The sequence below is a fragment of the Cajanus cajan genome, chromosome 10, assembly GCF_000230855.2.
Source record: "Cajanus cajan strain Asha chromosome 10, NIPB_CcT2T_4, whole genome shotgun sequence".
In the NCBI taxonomy this organism is placed as follows: domain Eukaryota; kingdom Viridiplantae; phylum Streptophyta; class Magnoliopsida; order Fabales; family Fabaceae; genus Cajanus; species Cajanus cajan.
The window spans coordinates 52248235-52268204 of NC_138526.1; the positions used below are offsets into that span (position 1 = coordinate 52248235).

Consider the following 19970-nt stretch of genomic DNA (forward strand, 5'->3'; position numbering starts at 1 on the left):
TAATAAAGATTTTTAAGATTTGTAATTCTTTGGAATTATAACTTTTTGGCATTTCTAAGATCTGTAATTCTTTGGAATTTTAACTTTTTGGCATGAAAAATTTTATCCCCTATCAAATGCCCCCTAAGATTAAAATTGCTTAGTTAAATTTTGAGGGATCAAAATTTCACAATTGTGATGCCTGAGAGACTAAAATTGTTTGATTAAAGTTTTGAAATTTTTTACTATAAAGATCGAGATTGTATAATTACAATATTTAAAAGATTAAAAACACAATTAAGCTTTTATTTTAAATTTTCTAAGCCAAATCGGTTAATATGTTATAATGTACCAAACTAACATTTGAATCTTTGTTGAATAATGCACTTGTATTTAATAGCCAATCATGTCTTAAAAAAATTGTTTTTCAAAAAAATATTTATGAAAAAAACTATAATTATTTTTGCATTTAATAATCTCTTTGAAAAGTATCAAAAGGACTTTGAAAAAAATTACTGTAAGCAATATTTTTTTTAATTGTGAAAGTATATTCATTGTTAAACACTAAAAAACCTCTCTCAAAAGTTTGACGAGTAGCAAGTAGGTGGACATTGTTAAACCATTAAATTGTTATATAAGAACATAGTAATTAATGTTGTTTTGTCTTAATTTAATGTTAAATCTTTGATAATACTTCACTTTTTTTTATCAAGTTTGCAACAAAGAAAAAAATACAAAAAAAATGAAATTAGTTTAATTAAGGAGTAAAATAAAGCAATTATAGAGGCCGGAGACAAGCATGGTCATGCTTAACTTCTTGATGACCATGTTATGAAGTAATACAATGCTTATCAATATGTACTGCCGTGCTTCTTTTAAAAAATTTAAGCACATCCTATCACCCTTAAATAGATATGTCCTTTTGTATGATGAAACAAGCTTAAGTCCAATATATTAAGCATAATTGAACTCTTTAATATGCCCAGTTGTGTTTCAAGAGTCAGTCTTGATTTTTAGTATAAATAGGGATGTCTAGATTACATCAAGGACATCTAATTTTTTATCTAGTTTTTTTTTCCTAGTTCATAGCTTTAGTTTATATTCTTTTTTATTTGTTATTGAGTTTCTATAAGAAGTTAAAGGCCAAATCCTTGAAGAAGAATTTTTCATAACATGATTAAATATTTTCCTTTGTTTATTGGGTTTTAGTAACATGTGTAACTAGTTCTTTCATTCTAGAGTTGTGATATAATTATTCATTGTAAGCCTCCAATCATGAATTCATGATATGATTTTGTTAATTGTCTAATTATTTTATAATATTATTTCTTATCTTAGTAAATTAGAAGTGCACGATCAAACTTTTTTAATTAATAGAAACATAAGATAATTTAATTTAAAAATTGACCATTTTCTTAATTAACAATTCAATTAATTATTTTATTTGTTTATGCACACATATGCTTTGCTTTATAAATAAATCTCTTATGATCAATTTAAATTTTTTAAAGATAAAGACTGTTAGCTTCATGTGATGTGACATTAGAGTTGTTAACAATTTTAGAAGTAAAACTCTAACATTACTTGTTAATTTATGAATATTATTGTTGGAAGATTCGGGAACAATAAGACACAATTTTACCTCTGAATTTCAATAATTTTTGTAATACTTGTTCTTAATCATTATTCTTTCAAATAGAATTTATATTTCTTTAAAGAGTAAGTTGATAATTGTTTGAACATAGTCATTAGAGTTCAAAATTTAAATTTTATTCATTGTTATTACTGTAACAAGGTATGTTTGCTTTTAAATACATTTTACAAGTAACAGACATCCCTTTTCAATTTACATTTTTTTAATTATATATTTACAAAAATCATAATTCGATCTATGAACCCTTGATTAAGTGCCATGAATTTTTTTGCCACTCATAAAAAAATTTATTATAAACATATATGACCTAAGGCATTAAATTAATAATTATGTCGATTGATGGTAAAAAATTTTAAATATTACAATTTTATCCATATCATTGATGTTTTATCTTAAATTATAATAATTTGAGTTAATACAATAACACTTGCAATCACAATCACATATTTGGACGTATGTTGGGGGCCACGGTGCCTTGGGCGTTAGTCTCCGCTGCAAGCATCTTCGGAGATATTTTCCGTACATAATCAGCCTGGAATTAGGGAATACCACATTAAATAATCAATCTTTCAGATTGTATATGTTTGCATACAAAATCATAAATCGACAAATCTGAAATTCGATATGTACCTGGGTTGTTGCAGCAGTAAAAATTTTCTCTTCAAACCTTTGAGCAATCTTCCGAAGTTCATGCAATCCCTCTTGCCCAGAAACAGGAAAATGTCTTTTTAATGTGTCCATTCTATAAAAATGAAAGACAGCACTTTAATAACTAAATAATACATTATTGAAATTTTATGGTCATTAGACAATCCTCAAATGGTACAAGAATGTTTAAATCATCAAGATATATTAAAAAAAAAAAAGAGTACAGAAGAATGGGTGTCAGAAATGGATTGCACACAGCAGAGACTGTTTTGGTAACTTCTTAGAAAGTCCTCTCTAGATATAAAATATAAGAAAAAGACATCTTACCATTAGTATATAAATTTCCGGTAAACATCCATTTACCACAAATTCCATGAAGAACATGAATAATCAAGTGCCTCATGTATGATATATGTCAATGACTTGGTGTTTAATACACAAGTATGATAACATCCCACTCCCCCATCTAATAATATGTGCAACACTGATGTGCTAAAGCTCATTCATGCATACACTTTGAATGTGATATGAAAAAAAAATAAAATCAATTTTCAGCAGTGATTAAAAAAAAATACATGTTTGGAGGAAAAAAGAACTAATTTAGTTATTTATTTTTTCCTATCAAATACATTCCTTTTTCATTTCTTGGAGAATAGAAGACCATAATCCTCATGGTCATGGAAACATTGTCAAACTACGGAATCAGTGATTTATATCTGATGTGGAGTTAAAAATTACAAACGATATCAGTACTACAATATTAAAACTGAATCTTACAATTTGTTGACAATTCTTTGGCTTCTCCAATCACTATTATCCATATTGGCTTCAGTACCCTGATTAGGTCTCCAATTATTGGTATCCATCAAATTTTAATAAACTGAAACACCAAAAACAGAATATTCTTGTCAAATCAGATTCTGAAAGGAACGAACAAATGATGAATATAAAAGAACCAAAATGATAAAAACATAATCCACAGAAATCATCGGTTTTCACATAGCCAAACCAACCGCCCATCCATGAATTGTAGTCACAGCAACAGCTAAACGAACCAAATATTTTTTTCCTCACCAGAAAAGGTTTATACGACTTAGAATGCCAATTTACCAAGCTTATACGTAGGATGCATAAAAAATTAATAACTCTCTAACGAAGAACAAAATAGCAACGGCAGGGGAAAACCTAAGCTGTTATCTGGTGATTAATTTTTAATTAGCAAAGAAGAAAATTGCAATATTAAACAAAGTATTCATATCCATTCCCTCATTTTTATTCCTGTATAGAGTAACACCTCCTCTTAATCCGTTGTTCTCCAAAATTGGACACAATTTTATCTTTGAATTTTAATAATAATTTTTCTAATACTTGTTCTTAATCATTATTTTTTCAAATGAAATTTATATTTCTTTAAAGAATAAATTGATAATTATTTGAATATAGTTATTGGAGTTCAATATTTGAGTTTTATTTATTGTTATTATTATTATAAGGTATGTTTACTTTTAAATGCATTTCACACGTAACAGACATTCCTTCCTAATTTACATTTTTTTTAATATATTTATAAAAATCATAATTCGATCTATGATCCATTGATTAAGTGTCATGAATCTTTTGCTATTCATAAAAAAATATTATTATAAATAAATATGACCTAACACATTACATTAATAATTATATCAGTTAAAGGTAAAAAATTTAAAGTATTAAATTTTTCTTCATTTCATTGATGTTTTGTATTAAATTATAATAATTCAAGTTAATATAATAACACTTGCAATCACAATCTACGTTGTGGTAGTGTGTTAAAATTAATTATTTTTTTTAAATTAATAATTAAGTTTATATTTTTATAAATAATTTTTAATTAACAATTCTATGATTCAAATAGAACTGAATTTAATTTCTTTAAATAAAGTTTTAAATTTAAGTATTATGGATGTAACTGCTAAAATTTAAGTAACACATAAAGTGAGTCAGAGCTGATTTGGCAATGATGTGGCACAGGGGGTTGCTTAACCCCCATTGCAGATGCTCTACAAGCAACTCAGCTAAAATTTAAGCAATCTATAAAGTGGGTCAGGGCTGATTTGGTAGTGATGTGACACAGGGGTATAAGCAACCCCATTACAAATACTCTAAGTAATTTTGATAAATTTTAAGCAACTCAATTGCTCTTTTTTAAGTTGATGTGACAAGTGAGATTGCTTATAAACAACTCATTGGAAGTGCTCTTAAGTGTTAATTAGGAGAATAGGTTTGGTTGCTAGTTGTGGAGGAACCGGGAGGGGTCACTTTGGAAAGTTTTTTATTGCCTTTCCATGTAGGATTATGGAGTGTGATATCACTCAAACTTAGTGACAGAGAACCGAACTTATCACCAGATTGACCGACTTATTGGATTCAAAATGTTATTAAGTCAATAGTGACATTATTAATCAGATTTGGGCTGGCCAGGATGTAAAGTTGTTGTACTTAGCGTAGGTCCCAAGTTATTTTCAAGAAAATATAAAATAAGCAGGAGAAAGTATCCAAAATAGGGTCTTTGCATGGTTAGATTTACTTCCTACCACTACACTACAATTTTAAGTTAGTATACGTGTGCGAAAAATAACATTTCTGCTATATTTAATCGACAATACCTTCTCCTTATCAATGCATGTTCAACCAGTGAGTCAGTGACTAATTCAACCATAACTCATCGATCTATACCTCGATTGACCCGGCCTGTTTTTAATATCGTTGTTCTATCTGAGCTTTGAGTTATATTTTATGGCCCTTTTTTTATCTGTCACTCAATTGAAATATCTATTAATTTTACCGCAAACAAAGTAAATATACAAAATAATCAAATGAAAAGAGATATTGGAATCTAATCAATTAAATATAATTAATTAGTCACATAAAGAAACAAGTTTTACAAAGTCTTAATAATCCAAAAACAAAAGCATCACTGTCGGCTGGTCAAAGGAATCTAGTTTTACTAACTGGTATGTAGTGCTATTCTTCCCGTAAAGTTCCCTGAAACATCAACAATATTACATCATGTATGTATAAAAGAAAAGGGTATAGATGTACACACAAGAGGATTGAAACTAGAACAAGTAACTTAAACTCTAAACAGATAACAACATGGAGATAGATATTTGAGCCATGTATTTGTGCAGTTAGAGAAAAGTTTATATGAAAGGCAACACAAAAAAAAAAAAAAAAAACCCAGGACATTAAACAACTTTAATAAAACCATACCTGTTGAACAATACACAGAATCAGCGATAAAAATCAGAACTGATATTGCATAACTTCTTGACAGTCGTTTTCTTTACTTCATGTTTGTCGCTAATCAGGCTTAGCGTAACATAAGGATCAGAAGTTCCCAACAAATCCATCTTTAAGAACTTGTGTGCACGATGCACGAACCATAATCATATGGGATATTCACATGGGCTTCTTTATTGGCACCTTATAGAGATGTGAAGTAAGTAGCAGGAATCACTTTCAGAAGCTCATGTTCTTCATAGAGCAAACAGAGTCTTTGTGGACTGAAACTTAAGTGATTTGCAGAATTTTTTTAACAATATTCAGATCATGTTTTAAATAATATCATAATTCTAGTTAGACATGAGATAGTGATAGGGACCCAACTAACAGACCTATGGTAGCAGCTTTGTGCAATTCTTTCAACTGTAGACTGAAAAATAACAGTTATTAACTTTATTTTATAAAAATCTTACGATTCACGGATTGAACTCTACAATTTGATAAGATTTGGCTACCTATTCTTACATATGATAAAATGAATCTCAAATGACTTTATATATCAATATAAATCACAAGATTCAACAATTTGTTATCTTTATCTTTATTTTATTTTTCTCTCACCAATTCTCATACAAAATTTGAAAAGTTATTCAAACTTTATTTGTTAGATGAAAATTCATTGAAGAAGCACTTCTGAACTTATCTTATTTGATTACTATATACTTTATATGTATGCATATAGTTAAGGGTTTTAAGCCCACCATTTGCGCTGAAGCATACTCGGATTTTAAGCTCGGACTGAGAGCCACAGCATTGAAAGAACATTTGACAATGGTCCCTTCTGTTCCTTCAGCAGCAGCAGCTGCCGTTGGATCAACTTCTTCATTACTTATGTCTACAACTGTGTCACTGTGTCAATAAGTCGCTGATTAACCTCCCTGATTTCTTCCAAAAGGGAATGATTGGCGTGACATATAAGACACAAATTGCTTATCAGCAATCAAAGGTTGTGTAGAGCAAATCCATAAATTATAAAGTGATTTCCTAATCCTCACAATGCAAACTTCAGAATAATTTTAAAACCTAATATGGGACAAATCATTTTGCTCGAATGAATGTCAATAGCTATCCAGAGCATGCAAAATTCAAGTCATTATATAATGAATCCAGTTGATGTCCAGGTCAACAATCCAAGACCTGTGTTACAGGAGTTGCGCATAACAGTAGGTTCTATAATGATTATTGTTCATAAATGGGGAGGACAATAGTTAATTGTAAAAACGAGACAAATTATTAATCAAAAGAATTAAAGACTAATAAGTCAAAACATGAACCAGCCTATGCGCCTAACCACTAATATATGTTTATCATTGCATTCTACTACTACTACAGTTGTTTCTTTTGATTGGTTGTGATTGCTATTATTTTACTAAATGATTCAGTATCGTTGAATCTTCAAAATGAATGTTTACCTATTAAATTGATCCAATTAATAACAAAGAAGGAAATCTAATTCAGTAATTCGTATCTCAAAATTTGACCAGATCCAGCAAAAATGTACTGAAACATCATAATCAAAGTTATAAACTATGTTTTCTCCTTTGATATATGTACAAAATACTGGTAGCTGCATATAACTTGCACTTTCATGAAATAAAAGTATATTGTGCACATCAGTTCAAATATCCCACCATACGATTATTCCTTTCCCTTTGCCTCGTTGCATTAAGTTTTTTTTTTTTTTTTCAGGCATAAAAATCTCAAATTTAGTTGGTTGATTACCAATAGTATGAAATACACATTGCATTTGATATATAGACTCTAGATATATTTCACCATCTAAATGAGAACACGAAATTACACCTTTCTGCATACTTCTATATTGAACTAGCAGAATTGTGAGTCTGAATCCTTGTAATCAGAGAGGGTGAAATTACACCTTTCTACATATTATCCCAACCTGTTCAAATCAGCACAGCATTACAAAAAGAAAGAAAAAAGGTCCACAAAGCAAGAACAAAAACTAGAAGGAGAAGAAATGGACTGAGTTTGAGGTCAAGAATTATCATGTGTCATGAAATGTGTGAAGTGAAGATAATAATTTCCCAATGGCATATACAGAGTCAACAACTGCTATCAGGATGATCCTACAATCATTGTTGATGTGACGATTTTATGCCAATACTATGTTGATCTACTAAAAGAATTGAAAATGTTGGCAAACTGGACAATGGAAGCAGAAAGAACAAAAGCAAGGTGTTAGAGGGGGAAACTGATTTGTTAGCTAAAATGAAGAAAAACTGTGTTAGGATTGAAAAAGTGATTATTTCTTAACTGATGATGTTGATGAGCAAAGTGATCTACATGTAAAGATTTCCCAGCACATGCTTTTCTACGCAGGGCACAATAATATCTATCATCTGTATGGAACTTACATAAAACCTAATCATCAGCTAATTCTCCTCCCAACACTTTCGTCCCCAACTCTTTCCTTGGCTTTGGTGAAAGTCCTTTCACCAACATCTCTTCATCATACTTCCTAGCCATATCTATCAAGCCCTTGTCCACAAGAGCATCTATCAAGGCATTATAGGCAGCAGCATCAGGACTACACCCAAGTTGTTCCATTCTATTCCACACTATAAAAACGGGACGAAGAAACCCCCACCTCCCAAACTTGTTCAGGAGCATGACATAGGTGTCCATACAGGGCCTAACCCCACTCTGAATCATGTCATCAAACATAACAAGTATCTGTTTAGGCTTCTCCATGGAGGCAAAAAAGCAATGGTAAGAAATGGCAGTGGGGTGGCAACCATCGTGACGCATGGTTCGAAGCAAAGCAAGCGCCTCCTTGTGCCTATAGCAATCACACAAAAGCCTAATCAAGGTGTTGTAAGTGACAACAGTGGGGCTAATACCCTCCTCCTTCATTTCACGGAAAACCCTAATCGAGAAATCAACCCCTTGGGAAATACCAATGGCTCGAATGACAATGTTGTACACCACCACGTCCAATTTGAAACCCTTCCTCTTAACCTCCTTGAAGAGTTTCACAGCCTTCCAAGGCTTTCCACCTTTGCATAAGATATCCATGTAAATTGAATAAGAGTGTAGGTCCTTCCGAACCCCTTTTCTATCCATCTCCTCCCAGAACTCGTTGCACTTGCTCCACCACCCTAATTTGAACCAGCCGCGGAGCACCATGTTGTGGATCTTGGTGTTCCCGATAGCGTCGATGTCGATGTCGATGTCGATGTCGATGTCGATGTTGTTGTTGTTGTTTCCGAAGAGTAATTCCTGTGCCTCGAGTACGTGCTTGTACTCGCAGAGCGCGTCGATGAGGTGGGAGAAGGAGGTGTGGTCCTTGAGGTGGAAGTCGTGGAGGCGGTGGAAGGTGTTGATGGCGTCGTTGACGGCGTGAGCGGAGACGTAGCGCTTGAACATGACGCGGAAGGTGGTGTGGTTTGGAGCGTGCATGCGGCGAATGAGGTCCCAACAGAGGTCGAACTCGAAGGACTTGCCGAGGATGTCGAGCATGAGGTTGAAGGTGTCGGTGGAGTGGCGGAAGTGCTCGTGCTCGTGCTCGTGCTCGAGCCAATTGAAGAAGTCGAGGGCGCGCTTCCAGTCGTTGCTGAAAGAGAGTAGGGTTTGGCGGACGGTGGTGTCGTCGGGGATTGTGGTTGTGGAGAGATAGCATTGGACAAGTTGAGAGGGTCCACGGAGAGTTGAACTTGAATGTGAAATGGAAATCAACCGACGCATTTTCATTCGGAGCTCAATGCGTGACCCACTTGATGAGTTTTCTATCTTTTAATATGCAATAGCAATAGCAATAGCAATAGCACGTGTTGTGTTGTGCTGCACTTGTTATTTAAATGAAAGAGAGAGAGATAGATAGAAGTCTGAAGTCTGAAGTCTGAACTCTGAAGAGCGTGAGGCAAAGGCCAAGTTGTTTCAAATCAAGACGAACAACACATGGCGGCTTCTCTGCAACTGCTCCACTGCAAACTCGCGAGACCCTTTCACTCATTCTCCTGCCCAAGGTCAACTCCTCTCAGGTGTTCCGCCGCGCCCCCTCCTTCCAAGTCGCCCCGCCGCTACACTATCACTCTCCTCCCAGGCGACGGCATCGGCCCCGAAGTCATCTCTGTCGCCAAAGACGTTCTTCTCCTCGCCGGTTCCCTCGAAGGTAACCCTCTCTCTCTCGCTCTTTTCATAATCGCAACATTTTCATTTTCAATTTCAATTGCGTGCTTGCTGAACCAGGGATCAAATACGACTTCCGAGAGATGCTTCTGGGTGGAGCTGCGTTGGATGCCACGGGAGTTCCATTACCTGAGGAAACCCTTTCTGTCGCTAAGCAATCCGATGCTGTTCTGCTTGGTGCCATTGGAGGGTGGCTACTTTACTTTCATTCTTTACCATTTTAGCATTTTGTTTTTTTTACTTGTCCGATATACTATCATAAGTACTAAGTTCTTGTTTTTCGATCAGAATCGGAATTTTATCAAAATAACATGCAATTGAATCATTTATTATGCATATTATTAAAATGAAATTCCAATTCTCATTGTATGTAAGTTTTATCCTTGTATACATTATCATAAGTACTAATGATGCAATTTTCCAATCGAAATTGGAGTTTATCTCAATGATAATTGAATTATTTATTATATATTATTAAGGTGAAATTCTAATTTTGATAGGATAATGATATGTATTCAATGTAAGTTTTATCCTTACTTTATAGTTTATACCTGCTCATTGTTTTTATTATTTAAATTACTTGAAGTTATAAATGGGATATAAACGAGAAACATCTCAAGCCAGAGACTGGTTTACTTCAGATTCGGCAAGGGCTTCGAGTGTTTGCAAATCTGAGACCGGCTACTGTATTTCCTCAGGTAACAATTTATTCGTACTGCATTTTCTCATTCGTGATGGTGAAACTGAAATACAGTTGAGGGCAAACTGAAATACATTTTCTCTTGTGTGATTTTAGTTGTGTTAATTCTTCTGCAGTTAGTGGATGCTTCAACTTTGAAGAGAGAGATTGCTGAAGGGGTCGATCTCATGGTTGTGAGGGAACTCACTGGAGGTCTGTGGTGTTCTGCTTTCCTAATGTTCCTATGATAGTGAAATTTTGAAATGTTAATTCTTCATCCATTTTCTTTAACTGTGGCCATGTGCTGCTAATTCACTGGGCTAAGTCTTGTTGGCGTTCTGTTGTTGTTTAGGTATCTATTTTGGAAAACCCAGGGGCTTTGGCACCAATGAAAATGGTGAAGAGATTGGCTACAATACTGAGATTTATGCTGCACATGAGGTATCTTACTATTATAAAAGGGTTTTATAGATAAATAATGTATGTCCAACTCGTGAGCTATAAAAGTATATGAATTACAAGTTTACAACAGATTAATGAAGGTTGAAGAAGTTGGTTGAATATTTCTGGGAAAGAGAATTTGTGTGGTGTTTCTTGTTGTACAATCATTCCAAATGATTTGATCGACTAATGACTAGTTATGAAAATTGAAAAATATCTCTAATTTGACTCAAAATTTTAGTTGCAGGAGCTGGGATTTTCTTAAGATCTTTAGTTGAAACAGGTAACGTTGTGTTAGGAGGAGTTAGGAGAGATGGAAGGGGAAGTTAGTTAAGACAGTTAGGGTATCAATTAGTTGGTTAACACATTAGGTAAGTATATAGAGGGATTCATTCAGTCTTGTATCATTTCAGAATTGAGCTGTTATATGTGGAAGGAGACATCTTTTGCAAAGAGGAAATCATTGGAGGAGAGATATCCCTCCTTTGTTGTGTCAATTCATTCAACTCAATAGAATCTTTTTCTTTAAACCATTTCTAGTCTAGGTTCATAACACATTGTCTAGGAGGAAGGATTCGGAACTGTACTTTTTCACTTTTTCTTTCCCTCTGAAGAGACTTTTTTGTTTTATGCTGGGGCTGTATCTTTAACTAATTTCTGTATTATCTCTGGATGTATGATTCTCTGATCAATAATAATTTGTATACCAGATTGATCGCATAGCTCATGTTGCATTTAAGATTGCTCAAAAGCGTAGTGGGAAACTTTGCTCTGTTGACAAAGCCAATGTACTAGAGGTATGTATTGTTGGATTAACCCACAAAACTTATTCAGGTACAGGAAAAAAAAAAAAGATCATTGCAGATGCCTTCCAACTGAATATGATCTTGTTAGTTGTTTGATAAGTTGAGAATATTAGTGCTGATCTACACTTAAATTTTCCAATTTTAGAATTGAGTTGCATGCCTCAAATTGCTTAAACTTGAAATTGGAAGATTCAATCATGCTGCTAGGAAATGCCTCACTTGTTTTGTATTGTTTAAGATTCTGTTTAGATTAGGTGTTTCAAATATCTTCTAAGACAACTTCAGTATAAAACGTGGTTACATTCTTTTTGTTAATATTTTTATATTTCACCAAAAATGCAAATTTCTATTGACCTACATTTGTAAATAGTTTATAAGCTTGGAAACATAATAGCTGTTAACTCAGATTTTGTATCTATTTTTTGTAACTTGATAGTCACTCTGTCCGAGATCTGGTGGCTTCTTTTCTAAAGCATAATGTGATAGATTTAAAACGATATAATTTGTATTGCTTTGCTTGTCTAAAATCATATATGAGGATTCCATTCATAACTAACCAATGCAGGGAATATATCTTGGATTCATTTTTCTACTGATTCTTACTGATCTTTATATTATTAGTTAGCCAGTGCCGTCAATTCAATGAAAACTTATCAATGTTGGACGAAAATCATTGTGATGTCTTGCTTATACTTCAGGGATATTGTTGTTGATTAGGTTTAAATATGCTGTGATAGGTTTTAGTTTGTCTTGGAGTATCTTAAAGAATTAACCAAAGGAAATTGTATGGAGGTCTTTGCAGATGCAACTAGCCTTTTATATTGAATTTTCACATTCACTTAATGATTAAAATTTGTGCATGTTTTGCTTACTTGTGGAAATGAAAAAGATTTTAGTGACAGATTTTGGTCCAGTTCCTGCATACTCATTATATTTGAATTCTTCAGGCATCAATGTTCTGGAGGAAGAGAGTTTTGGCAATAGCACAAGAATATCCTGATGTTGAGCTTTCTCACATGTATGTTGATAATGCCTCTATGCAACTAATTCGCAATCCCAAACAGGTCTGCAGGAATAAACTAGTGCAATTTGTCTTTCAATTTATTTATGGCTATGCAAATACATAGCCACAAAAGATAAATTGTTTGATGGTGAAAATGCAAATGTCGCAACATCTAATTCTGAATTTTGCAGTTTGACACCATTGTGACAAACAACATTTTTGGCGATATATTGTCAGATGAGGCTTCAATGATCACCGGAAGTATTGGGATGCTTCCTTCTGCTAGCCTTGGGGATTCGGTATGAAAAAAAACTTTAAGTATGATATAAATCACGAGCATGTTTCTCAAGTTTATCCTGTAATGCTTTGTACTATGTTGAGGGCAAGTAACATTATCGATTTCACTTTTGAGTATTGGATTTTTACTGGACCAGGGACCTGGACTCTTCGAACCAATACATGGTTCTGCACCTGATATTGCCGGACAGGTTCGTTGGTTTCTTGTACTTCCGTTTTTCTCATTTGCTTTGATCTACATGCCTAACAAGTAACAACAACTCAATCATTTATATACAGGACAAGGCAAATCCATTTGCTACTGTTCTTAGTGCTGCTATGCTTTTGAGATATGGCCTAGGAGAAGACAAGGCAGCTGGAAGAATAGAGAATGCAGTGCTGGACACCTTGAACAGGGGATTTCGAACTGCTGACATTTATTCTGCTGGAACAGTAAGCATCTCTTTCATCTACTTAACAATGTTGAGAGGTCTTAAGTTCTTTTTCTAACACACTTCATATTATTTTTACTCCGATTAATTACCATGGGAGGCTACAGAAAAAAGTTCATGGAACTATGAGTTTACCATATTCTACCACATTTTCCCCTTGTGATGCATAGTCCCTCACATAGTGAATAATGGGCGTATTGAAAGTCTTTTGGAATTATTTTTGCTGAATAAACTCGATGTTTGGTTTGTGTGTTCATGCAGAAGCTGGTAGGATGCAAACAGCTTGGTGAGGAGATACTGAAGTCAGTGGAATCTAACGTTCCTGCTGCTGCAGTGTGATTGACCAACTGGGCATAGAATTTAGGGTTCTGATTTATCTTGTGAGGCACTATGACTATCAAAGGTGAAAAAGTTTCCCTAGTCTGGAGAGTTCTGGCTTCCTTCTGTGTTATGTATTTCGGTTTCTACTCCCAGCCAATGTATGATTGAACTTTCGAAAGTGGCAAGATTGTTATTTTGTACCCGGGATTTTCTAGTTTCCCTTGCATGCGAAGCCGCTTGTAATAGTGGAATAATGATTAATGGAGATTGGAGATTCAAAACTTTCGTAGTCATTCTGCAATTCAAAACTTAAGACGCACGCGGCATAGGCTCTGTTTGATATATGAATATAACCCTTTACTTTCAAGTGTAATCGATTAGACGATGCCAACTCCCTTATGTAATTAAAATTGTTTGTAACGTCGAAATATCCTCATGCTAGTTTTAATAAATTATCTTAAGCGTACGTGAATCAGCCATGGCCGTGGATATCCCTGTCGCGTGGGCTCAAGTAGTCCCAAGAGGAAATCTGAATACACAAAATGGAGTTTTTTTGGGTTTTCCCATCAAGTATCCACCGCTGATAGTAGTGCCTAATTTCCTTACTAGGTTAGAAGCACCTCAAAAAGCCGTCAAAATGAGTTATGGCCCGTGGACCAACCCGGCTCACCTTAAAAACGGGCCGGGCCAAAATAAATGAAATATTTATAGTAAGTAGGTAAATTTAAACTCGACCCATTTTTACCTGGCCCACCACACTTGAACTGAACTCGTGGTGGGCCGGGCAGCCCAACAGCCCACCTATTTTTTATTTTTTTTTTCTTGCAACAGACAATACAGTAAGACACGCACACACCAAACTCTAATTTCAAAACAAAACCGTCAAAACTCAAAAGACTGAAAACTCTATTCTAGCAAGGAACAAAATACAAATCGCCCTCCACGGCTTCACCTCCACGCCTACTGCCCCGCTCTGCAGGTTCCGCTTGGAGGAAGACCAATAGGCAACAGCTTCAACTTCAAAATTAGGAATGTGTTGTCGTCACAAAGAATCAAAGGGAACTCGTTGTGCGTCTCACGAACTTCACAGAGGACGACTTCTTCAGTGCTCTCTCCTTTTCTTCTCTTCCAAAATATAATGTTTTTATGTGTCTATTTTACTTTTGCTTTAGTCGCTTCAACTTTTCTCTCGTTGCCTGCAAGTCTGCAACAACATGCTTTGCCGCTTTGGGGATGAGAGATTGATAGAGTGTGTTACTGTCACTTACGTGTGTACTGTGTAGGGTTTTGTTCTTTTAAGTTTTAATAATGGATTGGGTTTGGGCTCAAATAGAATTGGCCTTCACATTGGTAATTGTTACCAATGTTACGTAAGCCCAAATAATCCATATATTTTGCATTTTTAGTTTTTTACCTACGTTGAATGATGTATATTACATTAAAACTAAATTAAAATTACATCAAGTATTATAATGGATGTTTTAACGAAACTAATTAAGAACTAAAAAAACAAAAAAAGATTTAATAACCGATGATATATTTTAAATTTTGTTGGTTTTTTTTTTTAATTTTTTGGTGGGTTGGTGGGCTGGCCCGTTTGACCCACCAACTTGTGGGGGGCCGGGCCGGGCCAGAAAAATTTTGATAAAATCAAAAGTGGGCTGGGTTGGGTTGACCCGTTTTTAAGGTGGGCTAAAGTGGGCCGGCTTGACCCGTTTTGACAGCTCTACCTCAAAGGGTGAGATAACTGGTCTCAAGATTTAACGCGACTACATACACAAGGCAGGATTCGAATGTCTGACCTTGCTTAAACGTGAATCAACTCGTATCGCTGAACTACACGTTTGGGATTAAGTATGAATGGAGTTTAAACATTTTAGAGAATTTTACGGAAAGTTTTTATTTTACTTTTTCTAAATATAAATGTTATCGCTAATTTTACTTTAATTAATCTGTTTATTTTAGGTAAAATACTTTTCAGTCCTTTAAAATTTAAGAATCTCGATATTAATCTCTCAATATATATTTTTTGTATTATTTTGATTTCTCTAATTTTAAAATAAACAATTTTTAAAGTAGTTTAAATAACAGTTAAAAGTGATTAAAATGGAATATTTTATTTAATTAAAGAGGTGTAAGGTTAATAATTGAAAGATGAATTGGGTGGGAGTGGGAGTGGGAGGTGATGGTTTAAGGAAAGGGGGAATGAGTTGAGAGGTGATAGTGAAGAAGATGTGGAGTTCAACTTCAAGCGCAGCGATTGAAGAGGAGGAGGAGGGTACGTGGTCGTCGAAGTCCTTGTTCAATTTCTCTTCTGGAAACCCTAGAATCGAGGAGACCCGGGGCCTGATGCATCTCTTCCCCCATGAAACCCGTTCCACTCTTCCCGTTGGACGAAAGCCTCTGGTCTGCGTTGTGGGCGTTCCTAATCACATGACCTATGCCGATTTCTGCCAGTTCTGCGGTTCCTTCATTCAGCACATGCTTGAGATGCGCATTGTGAGAATGGATGGAATGGAGGATCAGTACAGTGTCTTGATTCGCTTCGACCACCAGGACTCCACCGACGCCTTCTACAACCACTACAACGCCCGTCGTTTCTCTTCTCTCGAGGTTCTCCTTTCCTTTCCTTTTCCTTTTCCTTTTCCTTTTCTTTTTATCTTATCATTTTCTTTTAATCTTTTCCCTTTCCATTTCCACAGGTTGAGGTTTGCCGTGTTCTTTTCACATTGGACGTCCAGTACACTGGCTCCATTGAACATGCACAACCCTCCAATGCCACTTCCACCGAACAGCCTACTTGTCCTGTTTGCCTTGGTACATCCTTTTCCCTTCCTTTTACATCTTCAACTCTACCACTACTAATTTATCACTTATTGCAGAGCGATTAGATCAGGACACTAGTGGAATTCTTACTACCATTTGCAATCATTCTTTCCATTGCTCCTGTATTTCAAAATGGGCAGATTCTTCTTGTCCTGTAAGTATTTCCATTCCCTCTGTCTTTCTATGCTTGCATTTCACGGGTGTGGAATGTGGATGCCTAGCAGTCACACAGGACTTTGGTTCCATCTATTACTCATACAAAACTCACATGCTTTCCAATTTTTTGTTTTCTTCAAATGGCTTTCCTAGCTCTTCATTTTTGGATCAGCCTATTAGTTAATTGAGTATTTACTTGAACCCCCACTTATTCTTTCAGGTATGCCGCTATTGCCAGCAGCAAGCTGAAAAATCTATCTGTTTTGTTTGTCAAACCACTGATAACCTCTGGATATGTGTTATATGTGGCCATGTTGGATGCGGAAGGTGAGACTCACATATTTTGTCCATCATTATCAACCCTTGTTTTGTTCTTTCTTTCTTTCTTTTTTTTATATGTATTTGATTGCAACCGTATGAATCTTCTGGAGTGCCTAAGAAAATCTTGATCCAGATACAAGGGGGGACATGCTATAATACACTGGAAAGAGACACAGCATTGCTATTCCCTTGAAGTGGAAACCAAACGTGTGTGGGATTACGTGGGAGACAACTACGTTCATAGACTTATTCAGTCCAAAACTGATGGTAAGTTGGTTGAGCTGAACGCTCAGTGTGCGCATGCAGACAAAGGATGCGGAAGTTGCAGCTGTGAAGATAATGCCATAAGCGAGGCTATGCTTAATAGTAAAGTTGAAGCTGTAATGTTGCAAGACTTGTTTAATAATTTGCTCATTTCTTAGATTTATGTATCTTTAATAGGAGTTTTAATCTTTCATACATTGTATAAATGTATTTTCTTTTACAGATTGTGAACGAGTACAATGAGTTGCTTGCTACTCAACTTGAAAACCAAAAATTAGTAAGTGTACTCCACTTGTCATATGCAGTGAATCTGCCAACATTGCCTCCTGTTTAGTATAAACACATTAAAATTTTACAACTTATATTGATTAACCTTTTTTGTATTAATTGAATTGTAGTATTTTGAATCCTTATTACAAGAAGTAAAAGAAGAATCTGAAAGAAAAATTTCCAAAGCGGTTCAGAAGACTATCAGTCTTAAACAGCAGAAGATTCAGACCAAGATTGACAGATGTAAGAAAGAGAAGAAATTTCTGGATGATGTAAGTTGTAATCCACTCTTGGGAATGCTCTTTTGTAGAATTCTAGTAATATGTCGTATAAATTATAACCATGCCATAGGCTTCTCTGTTGTCTCAATAATATATATCATAAACAGGAAATTTTGTTGCAAACAATGTTTATGTTGTGTCTGTATCTGCAGCTTAATGAGAATCTTGTGAAAAATGAGGAGATTTGGAAAACAAAGTTACTGGAGATTGAAGAGAGGTATACTTCTATCCTTTATTTCTTATTGAAGATATGTTTTTTTCTCAAAATAGAATATGGCATAAAGATGTCTTGTGTCCAATAAAACCAATGGTCTGCGCTCTGCAGTTGCTTCTTTAATGTGCGCTTGGAATTTCAAGGGATATTCGTTTTCTTGACTTCATAATTGCTATGGATATCCATTTATTGAACTGAAGTAATTGCAAATTTGGTCCAACGGTTTGTAAACTGATGTGTGATGTACTTTTTTTTCCAGGGAGAAAAAAGTTACGAGACTGATGGATGATAGAGTAGTGGATCTGGAAAAGCAGGTGCAGCATATCGTTTTGCTTATTTCTCTTTTTCTTTGAGTTATAATGTGCATTCAAAACTGATCGAACTGATGTTTGATACATTCTTGAACTGTTCAGCTTAGAGATCTCATGGTTTGTCTTGAGGGTGGGAAGATGGAAGAACAGCTACCCGTTACAGATGAGATTAAAGAAGGGACTGTCTTTGACAAACCAAAAGAATCCTCGTCAACTACTAACTAGTGGCTCTGAGCTGCATAACAGAAGAATGGATAATTCCTTTTATGGACTGCATTTACCTGTATCATGTTAATATAATAATAATATTCACAAATTTATAGAAACTACACGTGGATCCACAGTTGACATGTTTTCACTGGAATTTTTTTCCCCGTATGAAACTCAAGTGTAAGTATCTGTTTAGAATTGTAAATAAAAAGATTTCTAACTGAGTACAAATTCTGAAGATTGATATCCGAAAAAATGCGATCACCTGGCAGGAATTATAGATACCGAGATGAGCACTTCCTATTTTAAGGAATACGTCTTTTACTTGCACCAAAAAATAAAGTAATATCTTAAACTATTTGTGAGGATACATCTTAAACTTTGAAATCGTTGCATTCTAAGTTTTATATTATTTTCTAATATATAATAGATTTTTTATTTTCTATTAGGACAAGGTAAAATACTGATTTATTACCTTTTCATGATTCAAGACAGAAACCCAATTAATTCTAAATGTAAATATTGTATTTCACCAACATCTTGAATAAATTAAGACAGTTGGCCAATTTTTAACTTATTGCTATACTTCGAATAAATACCAATGGATATTTTATTAGATTCATAAATGAAAAGGAAGTTGATTAATTATTAAATATTGATTAAAATAAATTTTAAATATGTTTTTAATATTATATAATGTATTAAAAAATAAGTTAATTATAAAATATAAATGAACTAAAAATATATATAAGATGATCATACATACATCATGTTACCAATATATATTTTATGACTACAATTTAATTACAAATTCAGAATATCTTATTAAGAAAATGAAGAAACCGAGTCTTGTTAACTAAATAGTGTATTTTATTTTATAAATATTAGAGTAGATTAAATTTTTATCTTAGTAACTTGTATAGTAAAATTTAACATTTAAAGTCGATGTATATTACTAAAGTAAAATTTTAATTTTGATAGGTGAATAATATAAAATAATAATAATAATAATAATAATAATAATAATAAACAACTCATGATTTGTCTTTAAAGTTAACAACGCACGAACTCTAATGAAATTTTCCGTGTACAATTATCCATAAAATGGGGATTCTTAAAAATTTAGATAATATTTTACCCAACAATTGTTTTTGTTCTCTTTAAAAAGAGATGGGGGACAAATACATTTAGATAAGTTAATAAAAAATAATGAGCTTAATTTTTACAAAAGAAAAGAAGGAAAAGTAACTTTTTAAAGAAAAGCTAGATGAAATAACATTTTAAAAAGTTTAAACATATAATTTATTTCCTATGTGTCATAAAATCTTAATCTGATCCTTATAAAAAAAGTATTAAATTAATTTTATAAGTGCAAATATTACTAT

The 19970-nt window shown here is 34.0% G+C and overlaps 4 protein-coding genes across 6 annotated transcripts; 2 read left to right on the top strand and 2 right to left on the bottom strand.

Moving 5' to 3' along the window:
- Positions 1-388: 388 nt before the first annotated feature.
- On the bottom strand, positions 389-4389 carry LOC114916498 (mediator of RNA polymerase II transcription subunit 15a-like protein). Of its 2 annotated transcripts, XM_029273288.2 has the most exons (4): positions 3356-4389; positions 3059-3161; positions 2264-2375; positions 389-2165 (listed from the first exon to the last, which is right to left on the bottom strand). In XM_029273288.2, exons 2-4 carry the CDS (start codon positions 3145-3147, stop codon positions 2073-2075), a joined length of 294 nt encoding a protein of 97 aa, XP_029129121.1. In that variant the 5' UTR covers positions 3148-3161; positions 3356-4389; the 3' UTR covers positions 389-2072. The 2 variants fall into 2 exon arrangements, with proteins under 2 accessions (XP_029129121.1, XP_029129120.1); XM_029273287.2 differs by having other exon boundaries at positions 3059-4388.
- A 2881-nt stretch (positions 4390-7270) lies between these two features.
- LOC109807707 (Pentatricopeptide repeat (PPR) superfamily protein) lies at positions 7271-9316 on the bottom strand. 2 transcript variants are annotated; one of them, XR_014430226.1, is made up of 2 exons: positions 7881-9316; positions 7271-7505 (listed from the first exon to the last, which is right to left on the bottom strand). XR_014430226.1 is itself a non-coding variant. In XM_083065644.1 (2 exons), exon 1 carries the CDS (start codon positions 9314-9316, stop codon positions 7988-7990), a length of 1329 nt encoding a protein of 442 aa, XP_082921770.1. In that variant the 3' UTR covers positions 7271-7505; positions 7981-7987. The 2 variants fall into 2 exon arrangements, 1 of the variants encoding a protein (XP_082921770.1); XM_083065644.1 differs by having other exon boundaries at positions 7981-9316.
- Positions 9317-9523: 207 nt separating this feature from the next.
- On the top strand, positions 9524-14013 carry LOC109807708 (3-isopropylmalate dehydrogenase 2, chloroplastic). The gene is made up of 11 exons (XM_020370295.3): positions 9524-9737; positions 9815-9944; positions 10341-10452; positions 10571-10646; positions 10786-10874; positions 11585-11671; positions 12628-12744; positions 12875-12982; positions 13118-13171; positions 13260-13412; positions 13673-14013. The coding sequence occupies exons 1-11, from the start codon at positions 9524-9526 to the stop codon at positions 13748-13750; spliced, it is 1218 nt and encodes a 405-aa protein (XP_020225884.1). The 3' UTR covers positions 13751-14013.
- A 1873-nt stretch (positions 14014-15886) lies between these two features.
- On the top strand, positions 15887-18823 carry BRIZ2 (zinc finger (C3HC4-type RING finger) family protein). The gene is made up of 10 exons (XM_020372094.2): positions 15887-16345; positions 16435-16549; positions 16615-16712; positions 16935-17041; positions 17169-17415; positions 17523-17576; positions 17698-17841; positions 18003-18067; positions 18324-18378; positions 18478-18823. The coding sequence occupies exons 1-10, from the start codon at positions 15965-15967 to the stop codon at positions 18598-18600; spliced, it is 1389 nt and encodes a 462-aa protein (XP_020227683.1). The 5' UTR covers positions 15887-15964; the 3' UTR covers positions 18601-18823.
- Positions 18824-19970: the final 1147 nt, after the last annotated feature.